This window comes from Epinephelus fuscoguttatus, linkage group LG10, assembly GCF_011397635.1.
Source record: "Epinephelus fuscoguttatus linkage group LG10, E.fuscoguttatus.final_Chr_v1".
In the NCBI taxonomy this organism is placed as follows: Eukaryota; Metazoa; Chordata; class Actinopteri; order Perciformes; family Serranidae; genus Epinephelus; species Epinephelus fuscoguttatus.
The window spans coordinates 17,734,987-17,749,702 of NC_064761.1; the positions used below are offsets into that span (position 1 = coordinate 17,734,987).

At 41.0% G+C, this 14,716-nt stretch overlaps 1 protein-coding gene across 2 annotated transcripts in view; it reads right to left on the reverse strand.

Moving 5' to 3' along the window:
- adamts10 (ADAM metallopeptidase with thrombospondin type 1 motif, 10) overlaps positions 1 to 14,716 on the reverse strand; it is a 60,842-nt gene that overhangs the window by 32,415 nt on the left and 13,711 nt on the right. For both annotated transcript variants that reach the window (XM_049587367.1, XM_049587366.1), the window contains exons 3-10: positions 14,057 to 14,196; positions 13,714 to 13,923; positions 8,716 to 8,884; positions 8,050 to 8,252; positions 6,311 to 6,394; positions 3,384 to 3,529; positions 2,252 to 2,295; positions 1,208 to 1,313 (exon numbers count right to left, since the gene is read on the reverse strand). In XM_049587367.1, the coding sequence (XP_049443324.1) occupies positions 1,208 to 1,313; positions 2,252 to 2,295; positions 3,384 to 3,529; positions 6,311 to 6,394; positions 8,050 to 8,252; positions 8,716 to 8,884; positions 13,714 to 13,923; positions 14,057 to 14,196 (1,102 nt within the window). The remainder of the gene's footprint in view (positions 1 to 1,207; positions 1,314 to 2,251; positions 2,296 to 3,383; positions 3,530 to 6,310; positions 6,395 to 8,049; positions 8,253 to 8,715; positions 8,885 to 13,713; positions 13,924 to 14,056; positions 14,197 to 14,716) is intronic.

A 14,716-nucleotide genomic window follows, 5' to 3' on the forward strand; every position in this document is an offset into this window, starting at 1 on the left:
ACATACTCCCCAAAAATAAACCAACTTGATGGTTTTCTCAGTAAAAAAAGAAGGATAAAATCAGTAACCTCGCTTCGTTTACTGTATGCATGGTAGAAATAAAGCACACAGGCAGATATAAAAGTGCATGTTACTAAGCAACAGAGATCAGCTTTACCAGGTAGATGAGTAAAACACAGTTTGAAAGTCATCCAGAGGATCCAGATATAAACAGAGGCATCTCCAGGTGCTGTACCAACCCCACATGTAACCAATTCCACATATAAATACTGTGACTGAAAGAAAATATACAACTATCAACACACTCTCAAAGGATGAGGATGACTCATGGTGTTAGAGATTACATAAACTCTCTCTGGAGATCTAGAGGTGTAATCTGAGGAGGGAGGGATCATCTCAGACCAGAACACAAGACAAGACATATGAGACACCCCAGGGAGGCCTTCAGGGACATTTTGTGTTTCAGCCACAGCTGAAGAACAACAACCATATTTCTGATAGGGATTTGGTGTTTTTTTCCGGTTTGACAACATGGGGGTTATGAACTTCTCCTCTGCAGTCATTGCATTGGAGAATTGCTAGAAGGAGCTGTATGCAACATTCAGAGCCTTTCTATGATTCAGAGGGCAGCACACAGTTCTCAACATCGAGGTGGCTGAGCATGTGGCTAGTATTTAACAGTGCTAACTCAATAAACAGTGCTAACAATGGCAACAGTGCTGACACAGAGCAGTGGTGATTGGCTAACCAGTGAAACACACACACAGGGACTCACATGCACTAACATGCATGCCCTGCTGGACCAGCTACCACAACAAAGAATAGAAAAGCTTGGAATACAACACAAACAGCGGTAGCGTGATGCAACACTGCTAAGGACACCATTACTCCACTATATCTTTACATAGCAAATCATTTTTGGCTGTTGTATCAAAGATCTTAATGTCATGTACAACCACTTTTATTAGCATGGTCTCCGCATGCAGCATGGTGGAAACTTGTCCTGAAAGATGCATCACATGTCCTCCCTGTTGTATATTTTTTATTGTACACTGTTTAACAAAACTCAGGCCTTTATTGAACCTGAGAAAAAAGACTGTCAACTGAAATATACAGCATTTGTGACATAAAGTGTATTTGTGTTGGGTTTTCGAAAAAAGAGATGAGTCTGAAAATGGCAAGTGTATTGCGATTGTGTTTCACTCACGTATGTCCTATCTCGTGGGCGATAGTGAAGGCTGTTCCCAGGCCGATGTCCTCATTGATGCTGCAGCTCCTCTCTGGCTCGCACATCCCTCCAACAGGAGCCAGACCTGTCTCACACACACACACACACATATATATAAATATAAGTCATCAGACATCAGATTTTAAAAAAAGGTTTTGATTCTTCAAATACAGCAACAACACACACTAAACCTTCCTATGAGTCAGTGATTCACAATCTTTCTACTGTCAGGGACCCCTAAATTTATACACATTAGGTCATTGACCCCCAATTGATAAGATTTCACTTCAGGGCCCTCCATCTGAAAAGATTTTGATTGTTAGATATGATTAACGTCCACAATTCTGCTGTTCAACTACAGCAGAGAAGATGACCAAGGAGGAAATGAACCCTACAATCAGAATAGTCTCTCTTATGACTCTTACTCACATTGGGCTCACTTCTACAGTGAATTAAATAGTGAAAATAAACTAGACCAATTCGCGTGTCTGGGTTTTCATTTATACAACAATGTATAGGATCTATATTAAAAATGTACGTACCAACAAAAGGCAAAAAATGGTGTGCACCAAAAAATATTTGACAATTTCAGGCTTCCACCTCACCCACTGTGTCACCAATTTCCTGTCTCCGAAATGTTTGTAAGCATGGGTCAAAGTTTCTTCAATCAAGTCTGTTTTCATAGATCACAACTTTTGCGTGCGAAGTGACGTACACAGGCCTCATTTTGTGCATATGCAATCTTCATAAATGAGACCCCAGATGATAAAAGTGAGGACAGTTTGACCAGCCCTCACTTCAGCCTCAACCTTCACATTTGAAGTGTCTAGATTTGATTTCATGGGTTACACTGAGAGTTTAATTTTGGTTCAATTTAGTGTATGGACTGAGGTCAGGCATTTAATCATGAGGGTTACGTCAGGCTTAGGAGTAAGGGAATGCTTTATTGTCACTGAGGGGTCTGGTAAGTATAGTAGAGTAAGTATAGTGTTTATGAAGTACAAATATGTGTGTGTGTGTTACCTAGGGTTTCACAGGGCTTGTTCTTTTGGATGCAGATGTCATATCTGCAGACGGGAAGCAAAATCAACCAGGTTGTTAAACTAATAATTATATACTCACACAGAAACAGAAACATTCACACTCAGTAAATGTAATCACACTGTACATATGCAGACAAACTTGTACAAACACACTTGACATGGACACGTACAGTGCATTCACAGATGGTGACAGACGCACTCACACAGACATTACAGTTAGACAGTGGACAGCAGTGATAGCAGACAGATATAGATTTAAAAGAACAATAGCAGGAAATCTTGGACGGTCACAGTGGTGTCATCTGTCTGGACAGTTTCCATCCTCTGCTTGATAAATCCTGTCGTAAAATCCAAGTGTTCTCACAAAGCCACCACCGAAAACCACAAGACATTTATCTATCTGTACTCTTACATAAGCTTATAGCACATTCTGTCAGGAAGAATAGGAAAGTATTTGTTGCAGCGCTGCCATTGCATTCAGATGACTCTGACCAAACCATGGCCGTGTTGTCTGCTGCTGCACATTCCTCAGTCAATAGCATCAGTGTTTTATCTGCTTAATATGCATATACCACTGTTGTATCAGTTTTACTCCAGTAGTGTCAGTAACAGAGAGCGCAGTTAGAGAAGTTACAAAAAAACTGTCAGATTCTAAGCAGCTTTGCTTTGATTTCTGCCCTCTTTCTCATCTTCTCCATTCTCTCTGAGCTGCTTTCTCCAAAAAAAAATCTTACATTGTCTCTTGCTCTCTCCTTATATCTCTCTTTTACATTTTCTCTCCAGATGCTGAGCTGGGCAGAACGGTCTCAGCTATCGTCACCTCAGACAGGACAAGATACAGCCCAAGTCTCTTGGACTTGGCTTAATGAAAACCTATGAGGATAAGGGCTGGGAATGTAAGAATTCAGCTCTGAGGAAACACTGTTTTAACCCTTATATGAACTGGGAGATTGACTAAATATATTTTCATGTACACAAAATTGCAGTGGGACCAATTTTGTTTTAGCTTTACAATAATGTCTCCATTCTGAATTACCTTTATTTGTGTACGAAAAATCTTCAGAACAGATTTACAGATTTGTGAAAAAGGTTTGACTGTGTGTATTTCTGACCTGGTGATAAGCACAGCAGTGTCATGGTGAGCGATCCCGTTGTCTGGTATGGCGTTACCGTAGCTGCTGCGGTGCTGGATGGTTTTCTGCCACTTACAGAAGCTGTCTAAAGACTTCCCTGCGTGGTGGTTGATCTCCAGTGTTGGCTGGAGGAGAGACAAGAGAGAGAATACAGAGTCAAAAGCAAAGTGGGAAAATAAACATGTGCATTTAAATCTTAAAACACAAAAAAATGGATGTTACAGCTCTAGCCATTTTATATTTACACCTTGTTAAGTAATATAAGGTTATTCAAGTGTCAACAAAGGCATGATTTCAACAATCAGATGATAAGCCCAACAATGCTATGATAACCCAGCCCCACTCTTCCTGTATTGCTATGTTTCTGCCCAAGTATGTTAGTCTTACTGTCCTATGAAAACCATGTATTTCCACCAAACTGTCAACTTAGAAAAAAGCCCCTTCTCAGCTTTGTATCATAACTTTTTTTTAGATAATAAATGGGAATTTTAAATGGTTTAGTTGGCATAAGAAGTAGGAGGATTTTCTTAATATGAAAAGGAACACTTAACTAAAAATCAGCAAATCTGGAGTTACATGGTTTTCACTGGATAGCCCTCTCATTAGACTGTATGTCATACATGGCGAGACAATATTTGGATTCCAGGCTTTAAAAGCTTAGGAAACCTCCCTCCACTCTATCAAAGGAGCGAATGTGGAGGCAGGATCAGAGCGAAGGCGCTTTCTAGTATTATGAGAGCGCAGAGAGGAGACGAAGAGGAGGGAGTGCTCTGCTGGCCACAGCTGGCGAGAACTCGTAACCCAGGAATGCATGTGGTGACATAACTAGTAATTGTCTCATCCCACAGTCCCTCATTTCTGGGCCCATTGCTGGCCTGATTTTATTTTCCAGGGGCAGCTTGCCGTTTTCAGACCTGGAAACCGGCAGCAGAACCGCTCACCGAGACTACTCTCGATCCTGTCCCGACCTCAACCTCAACGGTCCATGGAGAAAGAATAACAACACTAATACTGCCCACCGCTAATGATCCTAACATTTACTTCTTTACTCTGTCAGATGACGAACACATCCGAGCGGTAAATTATGGGGCTAATTTTGAGGCAGTATGAACAGTATGAATCATAAATGTTCCCTAATAAGACAACTATAGAGGAAACCTCAAAGCCACACTGTAATACCCCTTTAATTCAGTATGATTCATCTGTCAGATTGCTAGAGGGTCAACATTACGACAGGGCCGGCCACACAGTCTCACCACATGCTGTTAATGGCAGGCTAATAAGGTCAGTTACTAGGTAAGTCAGATGGCCCAGTCATCTCCTGTGCTATGCTTGGAAGGTCATGCACTTTTTATGAGCTGAACCCCTGCCTTGCGGTCAGGTGTGGATTCTAACTGTGAACCCTTTTTTAACCTCCGCTAACTCACTTATATCGTACAAGGGTCTGTAGTCACGCTAACAGCTCTATGAGGCTGTGCACAGCGGTGCTTTGAGCTAAATGCTAACATCAGTAAGCTAATATGTTTAAAATGACAAACATGCTGATGTTTATTAAGTATAATGTTTTCTATGGTTCACTTCTTTAGTTTACCTTGTTAGCATGCAAACATTTGCTAACTACCACCAAACACAAAGTTCAGTTGAGGCTGATGGGAATGTCATCAGTTGTGCAGGTATTAAGTCATAAATCAAAGTACTGGACAAATAGGGAACGGAAATTGCAAAGCACTGTAAGGTAGTGCTGCCATCTTGGAAGATGGTAGTGTAGCTAGGGTAGCGACCTGTGTGATTATCTGTCATCTGTCAATCATTCATCATCAGAAATGTGTAAGTATGTGCTGAAGACAAATGCCCATAAAAAGCTCTCTACAATGTGAAGGGAGCAAAAAATTAAAAAAACTGAAGCCAGATAAAGTAATATGATATCTATCACAGACCTTGGTGATTCCTGATGTCTATCTGGTGTTTGCTGTTAGCACCTGCACCTGTCAGCAATTCAAAAACTTTAAATCTTTGGAGGCCCATGTCCAATTTACAAACAGGTGGGTACAGGACCTTCAGACCTACAAGCCAAATGGCAACTACACAATCATCCCGACAAAGATAAGCTAGCCAACGTTATGCCAACAGAATGCAAATAAAATATGGGCTTATGATGAATAATAAATCTACCGGTATCTAGCTAAATGAAACACATAACATCCAATAGCTGTTGAGACATTTCACTAAAAACCCCAAAAATCAGCCTCATGGTAGTGCTTGAGGAAGAGTCATAGGTTCACCAAAATCAAAGTCTGGGGACATGAACTTTCATGGCAATCCATCTGATAGCTGTTGAGAAACAGGACCAAATGACTGACCACCACTGCTTTGCCGCTAGCATGGCTAGAAAATATTGGAAAGACCACACCTCTAGGAATCTGGTGAATTTGGATCTGATGGTGTTCTCTTGGGGTCTAGATTTAGATGTTTTTTGCATCAGCGTCTAAATCTAACTTTAAGTTTTTCTGCACCCTGGATTTACGTCATAACAGTGGTCAGAGAGGTCACTGTTCACCACAGTAACGAGCAGGGCAGTCACAAAGCTGCTCTGTCTGACAGGTAAACCCCCCCCCCCCCCCATATCCTGACTTTTCTGCCTTTCCTCACTCATCTCCCTCTTCCTTGCTTCCCTACAGCCTCTCATCTCTTTCATGACAGCCACCATTCACAAGACCCACTTACACACTCAAGAGTCCACTGGGATGGTGGAGGAAAAGACACTTAAGCCAATAATTTGACACAAACAAGGAGCTCATAGATGCTGGTCAGGGAAGAGTTTTGTACCGTCTGGACAGAGACGTAACAAGGAGAGGAGAGGAGCAGGGTGTACAACTTGACTACATTAGATGACTAAGTTTATTCACCTGGTCTTCCATGAGCAGGATGAGCCGTGTCACCACAATGTTGACTGCATTCCCCAGGCTAGAATCCTGGAACAGTTTGGCAACCTGACCTCCAGGGAAACAAGAAAAGACCAGTCTTAAAAACAGCTGATGCATCAGGAGAGCTGGAGCTGAGACAACACTAGAAATACACACAGGAGTAAGCCATCATAAATTAAAGGTCCAGTGTGCGGGGCTTAGAAATAGGATAGTATGAACAGAGTATGTTTTCTTGGGTGTAAAATCACCTTAAAATAAGAATCTTTGTATTTTTGTTACCTTAGAATGAGCCATTTATATCTACATAGGGAGAGGGTCCTTGTCCACGGAGTCCGCCATTTTGAATCAGCAAGCCAAGTGTTGGAAAAAACACTAATTTTAACGTGAAACTGATTTATTCACTATCTAAATCACCAGGTCCATTTATTTTGGAGAAGAGGAAACCTTTGCAGATAATCTGGCTCCTGTAAAAACCTCTTGAATGTCTGGATCTCAAGTTATCAGAGAAAAAAGCTGAGCACACATTGGCAGGTGCTAGGCTAGTAGCCTGTCTTTGACGAAGCAAACAGCATTGGACATACACTGATTTGTAATGTAAACTGCTGTATTCAGTGTTTTTACACTTTTTAATCATCTGGTTTGTTTTGGAGAGAAGGAGACCTCTGTGGATAATTTGGCTCCTGGTAAAAAACTCCTGAACAGTGTACACTGAAGGAATCCAAAGCAGGTGTAACGGGCCAAAAAAAATGGAAATGGATTTTTGAAACTACCACTACTTGTGGAAATGTAAAAAAAAAAAAAAAGAAAAGAAAAGAAAAGAAGAAGAAGCATAATTTTGCAATGATTTATCCGTCAACCCAAAATTGTGACCTCTAGTAAGTCTGGATTAATTCGGGTAGCAACAGCTAAGGCTCCATGGCAAGAGCAAAAAGTGGGTTAGAAGGCATCCTTGTCTTGTGCCCCTACCAAGATTGATTTTAGACTATAACCACCAGCTACAAACATACAAACACTTCGTCTTCTAGACAGGCTAGTCTGAGAGTCCTTAAGAGCTGTAAAGTAAGGGTACCACGAGTGCCAATGATCATTAAAGAGCTAAAGCACCAACAGAAAGAAAACAGACCAGCGTTTAAACCACCACCAGCACTAAAGCTGCATTCAGACACTTGTCATTACTGGTGTCTGGTGTAATTTGGCCCACTTTGCTCCACACCACTAAAGAGACGCTGCTGGTTTCTGTGATTTTGTAACACTCCGGATGCAACCTGCTTCATAACAATAGCAGCTGACCAACCCTTCATTAAATACATTCCTAACACGTGTGTGTGTGTATAGGTTTAAAGTGATTAACTGTGTGTGAAAAGATCCCCACTGACAAGAAACAGTGCAGATGATGACATACAACCTAAGCCCGTCTGACTAACACATGTGGCCTGCACGAGGAGAAATCAAAAAAGGTCTACGTGTTTGTTTTTCTTTAAGCTGAAATCTAACTTCAACTTAAATTGGGTTATTGATACATAAATGTATAAACAAGTTTATGTCTAATTAATTGCTGTGAATTCTTATAAAGCAAAACTATACAAAAACAAAATCATCATCAACTTGGCATTAAGCTTTTAATAATTCTGCCATGCATGAAAAATTTTCCCTTTTACTAATTAAGAATAATGACATTTTAATGCATTGTGCATGTGCATCTTTTGTGTTGTGAAACTTACAATATTCATGACAGCCAGGATGTACTGCTCGATGTCTCTGCGACCATGGTAACCCACCATCATCTTGTCAGCGACCACCAGTGTCTCCACGTAGCGCTCACGGCTAACTGAGCGCTTCAGAGGCAGCTGGCCGCGTCCGACATGATGGGGAGGCGTCTTCAGAGTTCGCTGCCACCATGAGGCGCCTTTCATCGGCTTCTCATCTGAGGAAGATCACACACAGTCATGATTTGAACAAATATAATGAGAAGAAAACCTCAAAAGCCCAGCCGCAGTTCAGCCAATTATACATTAAAAAGAGAATCGCTCACTGTGCATTTTGCATTTCGTACATCGGACCAAAAGATTAATGATGGTTTGAAGTACTTCACCAACCAGAATGATGTCTGAACACATTTTCCATGGAAATAAAGCAGGACAGAATTACAGCATTAAAAAGTTGGATGTTTTTTTTTTTTACTTGTATTTGTGAAATGATAGACATACTTTTGCTTTTTTAGCAACGCCCTGAAACGCAGACTCAGTCACACCCAATCACAACTGGGAAGTCAGACACAACCACAGTCTTCCTCTGCTGGCTGCTATGCAAATCAGCCTGGACCGTTTACTCCTCCGGTCTGGACCAAACTGCCACTACTAAAAAGACCAGAATATCTCTCCTCTCACCAATGACTCCACAGGATTGGCCCTTGTACTGATGACGAAGCGATGACCGCTTGTAAACCACATGGGGGCGCCCCTCTGCTCTCTCCCCCCTCTCTGTCCTGGTTTGGTTATCTGGTGAGACAAGGGGTTCAATCAGGTACTCCTCTCCCCCTGCAACAATCACCCCCTGCTGCAGAGAGACAGATACGTGGAATAGAATAGAACAGAATAAAATATAATAGAATAGAATAACAGAAATCATTGCTTTCATCGTACAAATATCACAAAGGTCACATTACACAGATGGTCTGATTCCTTATCAATAGTTAAATATGTTAATAAATAAAATAGCACATCCCCTAACACAGATCATTCCAAATGCTCCATCAATGATCTGACTAAAATCAATCACTTACACTCTTCATTATGACATAGAAGACGGAGCAAGAAAGCAGGCAGGGTAAGTTAAGGTGAGCAGCAGTGAATCAGAGGCCCTCTGAGGGGGCCTGGTGCTAATGGGTCAGAAAACTGACAGCTGGAGAGACTCCATAACAACCTCTGAGATTCAAATGCAGCAAATCTTGAGCTCAGGGTTTAGTGTCATTGCAGTTTTTGCCCTCCATTTGTGATCACAGTCTACTCAGTTCATTTAAGAGGCAGCGTTTGTCAGTATTGATTAGGGAGCATCATATTTTGCCCAAGATACATTAGTTTACAGCTCACATGCAAGATGTCGATTCCACAATGAGCCTCTAATTCTAATGCAGCAAGAGTCACAGACTTTTCAAACAAATAAAGACAATAAAGAGAAAACAGATAACAATAGAGATGACGAGGAAAGTATTAACCTAGTATCAATAGGTGAAGACACAGTGTATGGTGATTTCATTTGCATAATTTAAGAAGCAAGTAGTCATCTTATCATTGTATATGGTTAAAAACAAGATACTATTTTGTCCATGTGAGTTATTTTAATGCTATAACTTCAAAATCATGTAATAACGTGATTATTACCAATGCTGAGCGATTTGCAAAATAAAATCATATTGCTATGAATTTGACAGATACTGCGACTGAATTTGAGTCGTTATTTAAGTGGGAATGGTCGTTTTTGCATGTAATTTTCTCAGAAAAAAATAAAATAAAAGGGAAGATGATGTGATTTTTGCAAGGGGTCTGTACCAAAAGCATGTTCCTAATGTCTGGAATATGGTTTGTAAGCCAGACCATCTCCGTAGCACCACAATACCTCATTTACAATCGGGTGTTGTGACCATAGACTGTATAAAATAAGGTTGTGACACATTTTAACTTTATAAGCTCCTGCAGTTTTGGTACTGCACTTGGGCATAGTATGATTTTGCAGATGTTTTTAATTAATTCTGCAGCCCTAATCATTACCTAAAAAGAACAACATATAATAACTGTTATATTAAAAACATGTAATAGATTGTGTCTATTTGCACCTAGGTGAGAATAGTCACACTGCAGCTGTTCAGCCATTTACATCCATCCCTACAACGCCTTATTATCCCCCTGCGTGACTGACTAGTGCTTACCACATTGACATGTCAGTAGTGGAAGCAGTTAGAGTTAGGGCAAAGAGGCCATGGTTAGGGCTGGTAGTAGCCAATCTTGGATATCCTCTGAGATTAAAGTGGTAAATTTACGAGAAAAACTCACAAATGTACTGCCAGAAAGTCAGATGACGTGGTTTAAGAGCGACACAGTCCATAGAGGGAGTAAGATGTGGTAGATGTATGGGTCGAGCACAGGACTTTCAAATAGGAGGCTGGGGGTCATGTCCCGCGTGAGTTAACAGACCTGTTCGTGTTAATGTCATATTTCAGCGTTAGATTGATACAGTATGAATATGACTTTAATCTGTTTTCTCTTAAAATTTCAATTTTTATTAAATCAACAGCATTTATTACAGTTATATAACATTTAAATAACATTTCATCCCATCTACTTCTAGACTGGTCATTATTACGACAATGTTTAAGGTCTATTTTCATCTCAGACTATCCGACAACTGTACAGTAACGAAATGACATTAATTTTATAATTAGAGACACTTTTATATCCCAGATACAAGCCTAACATTATCATCATATTGCTTTGTGTTCAGTCCTTCCCACTGCAAACACTGTCCCCCTCGCAGGGTCCTCTGTTGGACCCGTCTGAAAAGAAGATCAGGACCCCACAGAACAAACACACGTGAGAGCATGAAAGAGTGAATGAGAGCGAGAAAAATGAGAGAGTGAGACAGAGAGCGATACACTAACACTTCCTTTGAATCTGCTCGGATGTGTTGGCCCCAGTCAGAGCGAGTGTCTCCCCTCGACTCACTGCGGCGGCTTTCAAAGTGCCTTTAATCCCATAATAAAGTTAGTGATGCTCCCCTGGACACGCTGCCCACTCACTGGTGAATGTGCTCATGCTGGTCTGACCAACAGTAATTACGTGTGCTGCTTATTAACGCTTTGTGAACACATCTAATCCTTAGCTGTGTATACAACTGTTATTGTGGAGCCTGCTGTTTGTAGTGAGAGGATACACAGATACACGGTGCTGTGAATGCAGGGAAATGATTTCAGGCAACAAAATGATGCATCACAATTAAGTGATCCAGTCAAGTGATTCAGAGTGGGAACGAACTTTGATCTCTTTGTTTGGGGCATTAACAAGCTGATGACTTCATGAGAGTGGAAAATAAATGAAATGGAATTGATGCTTTACAAAGTGGAGAACAAAAACACTTTGGCAAACTGTTAAAATTTACAGAAGATTAGAGGTCAGGATATTTTTTCTCAAAGCACTGCTTCCGATAACCTGCCTTGTTGACCACAGCTTTGGTTAATAATCTCCTACATTTCCCAGTCTGCCTTCCCTTGCTGCCCCAAGGGAGTATGCCAGAACTGCATTGTTGGTTATAGGCAGAGGTTAAACTTCACGCAAAGTGCTGAAGGTGCTGAACTGTCTAACAGCACCCCATCACCACTCTCACGTCGGAATAAAAGGGCTGCTTCAGACAACTCTGCAACTTTCTGAAACCGACAATCATGCCCACTTAATGAAGCGAGCTGAGAAAGTAAGCAGGGTTTGTACTGCTTTGTCTTTGCACAGCTACTTTCGTCACTTTTGTGCAACTGAGCAGCAAAGTGAATTCCTTTGAGGAGAGACACCCTTCAAAGTCCCCATGAAATGGAAGTTCAGTGTCTTTAGCTTCCGTACTGTGACATATTTCCCAGTAAAATGGACTATTTGATCAGTGTACAGTTGGAAGAGGGATTTAAATCAAATCCTTCACATTTGATTGGACCGCTAAAAAAGTCAGTGGGCTTAGAGTTTTGCACAATAAGGAGCTAGAGTGGTGCGAGCTGAGCAAACTGGCTCCACACAGCTCCCTAGTCATTAGATCAGGAGGAGGACGAGGGCGAGATGAATGAACTACGATAAAACTTCAATTAATAGCCTGGGCTATTATTTGCTTCAATCACTGAAATCCACAGGCCTGTATCTGGGACAGGCTTTTAATTCCTTTCGCACAAAACTGATGCTCAGCAAAGTTCAGGAAATAAAATCAAATTGTTTATTTAAACCAGTATGAATATTACTTGTATAAAAATTAGGCTTCAGATATTATATCAATTATGAATCATTCATTTGATCTAGCTCTGACAGACAGCAAACCAGAGACATAGTGAGTTACGGCACCCAGCATACCAACTTAACAACACTTTTAACATCATGTTAAAACAATACTCACAACTCCTAAATTTTAGGAAAAACCCCTCTGATTCTTTTGATCTGAGGACCCTTACAGACGAAAGGAATATGAATAACTTACAGGGTAACTGATGAAAAGACACACAATTTGAACAATGATGTGTGGTTTTATATGACCAGTGTGGCTTGCCAGTCGCCCAAAGTCTCATTTGATTGGATGAACTTCTGTAAACACCACTGAGTGCAGGGTGAGTCAACAACCATTTGAAACATTTTACCTGGTTTTACAGATGGGATGGGATTTAATGTGGAAAAAAGAAACAAAACCCTGATACGGGTTTCTTGACATATATTCGGTATATAACTCGAGATAAATGATCAATTAACACAGTGACACAGAATTAATAATTAATTAATTAATGTATTTTTTCACTTCATGGGGACTTTAAGGGTGCTAAGTATCCCCATCTGTACAATTCATTGAGTCTCGCCTCTCTCTATGGTGACAGCCTTCGAATGTAGCCTTTTCAAGCAGTGATCTTTTTGCTCATTGCCCTTGTTCGTTTCCTACATACGAATGCCACGTTCATGCGGTATTGGAGTTATGGTTATTACCAGTTTCCAACTTTTAAATATTGTTCACATCAAAATCCAAGTCATAATTAAAACAGGGAAACTCAGATCTTTGTGAAAGCTCTGACATATCTAACTTGGCATGCTGTCTGAAAACCAAACAAACATGGATGCCTCATGTCAGCCAAAGTCTATCTTTCAAGATAATTAAACCCAAATTTTTGTATTTAGAGTATTATACTGTCAATGTGCAGTATTTCAGACCTTCACACAACAAACTCTTGAGCAGTCATGAATGTGAAAATCTTTCCCAACATGCCATATGATTTGTTGTGAACGTGGCAATGGTGATAGTAAAGTAACAGCTGGATTTCCTTTTGCTGCAGTGCATTCTCATTGATGTATCCCTGATTGTTATATGCTGCTGCAAATTGCACTGGATATTTATCAACATGTTAAAACATAAAACCATGTCTTCTACACTTGTTGAACTATCACCATGTTTGGATGAATCCTTCCTTTTAGATTAGGTCATTTCTGAGGGCCACACTGGTTGGTTCAAAGATAGCTGGTTTTAGTAGTCAAGGTTTGTTAAAATTTCATGCTTTAATGTCCAAATCAAGCATTACTGATCCCTAATTTGCTGAGCCAGCGCTGCTGCTGACCTCAGTTAGTGTATTAGATGTGGATTAGACGTGCAGGTTTTGGTCTTACCAGGCCGTTACAGTTGCTCAGGGCCACTTTGCTGGAGTGCGGCTGGTCCTGGAGGTGTCCTACATAGTGGCAGTGAGGAGAGTAAGGATGACTCCATGCTAATCGACCTTTCTTCCAGTACTCCACCCTAAACTGCCTGGACAACAGGCCTCCCTGCAGCGTTAGGTTCAGCAGGAAGTTGTTGCGTGACGTGGACAGCTGGTAGAAGAGCTAAGAGACAGGAAAAGAGAGAGGGTTCTGTTTATCAATGCTCTTGAATCAGGAAGTATTTCAGTAGTTTAAAGACAAACACTCAAAAAAAGGATGAAAAATAAATGAAAACAATTTAAAAAAAGTGTAATACAGAGTCAGGCAGTCTGTCCTCAGTGCTGCGTCTTCTTCTTCTGTGGTGTTGCGGCGTTTCTGCGTCCAGCGTCTCTCCATTAGGTCCTACACGTACTGGGATGGCAATCTCATACTGGCCTAGACTGGACAGGAAAGCAGCTAGAGGGAGAGAAATAAAAAAGGCATAAAACCAAAATCAGAGTTTAACTTAATAAAGCCAAAATTCAGCTTAATCTAATTGACTCTAATTAAAAACAGTTGAGGATTTGGGAGTTGCTTATTTTGAATAACGCTATGGGGCTTTTTATTGAGAGAGTAACCCAGTTGGCAAAGAGAAACTTGCAGACTTTTTGGCCCACTACTGACAAGATCCCTCCACTCCAAGAACCCCCCTCCTGCATGAGGCCAAAGGGATGTTGCCATGGTTACTCTGAAACTGTATACTTCCTGTCTGTCCCAGTCTGTGCCGGGGCCTGGTGGAGATTTATTGTCCAAACACACACAGCTCCAAACAGCCAACGTCAGCTAACTAACGGGGAAAGGTCACCAGCAAATGAGCCCAGTTTTCATCAAACCTTTGGCCTCAGTTGGTGGAGAGGCAGCCCCTTCCCACACAGAGTAAATACCCAGAGATCAGAGTTCCCTGGTACAGACTTGGAGAGCTCTGTACCGGGAAAAA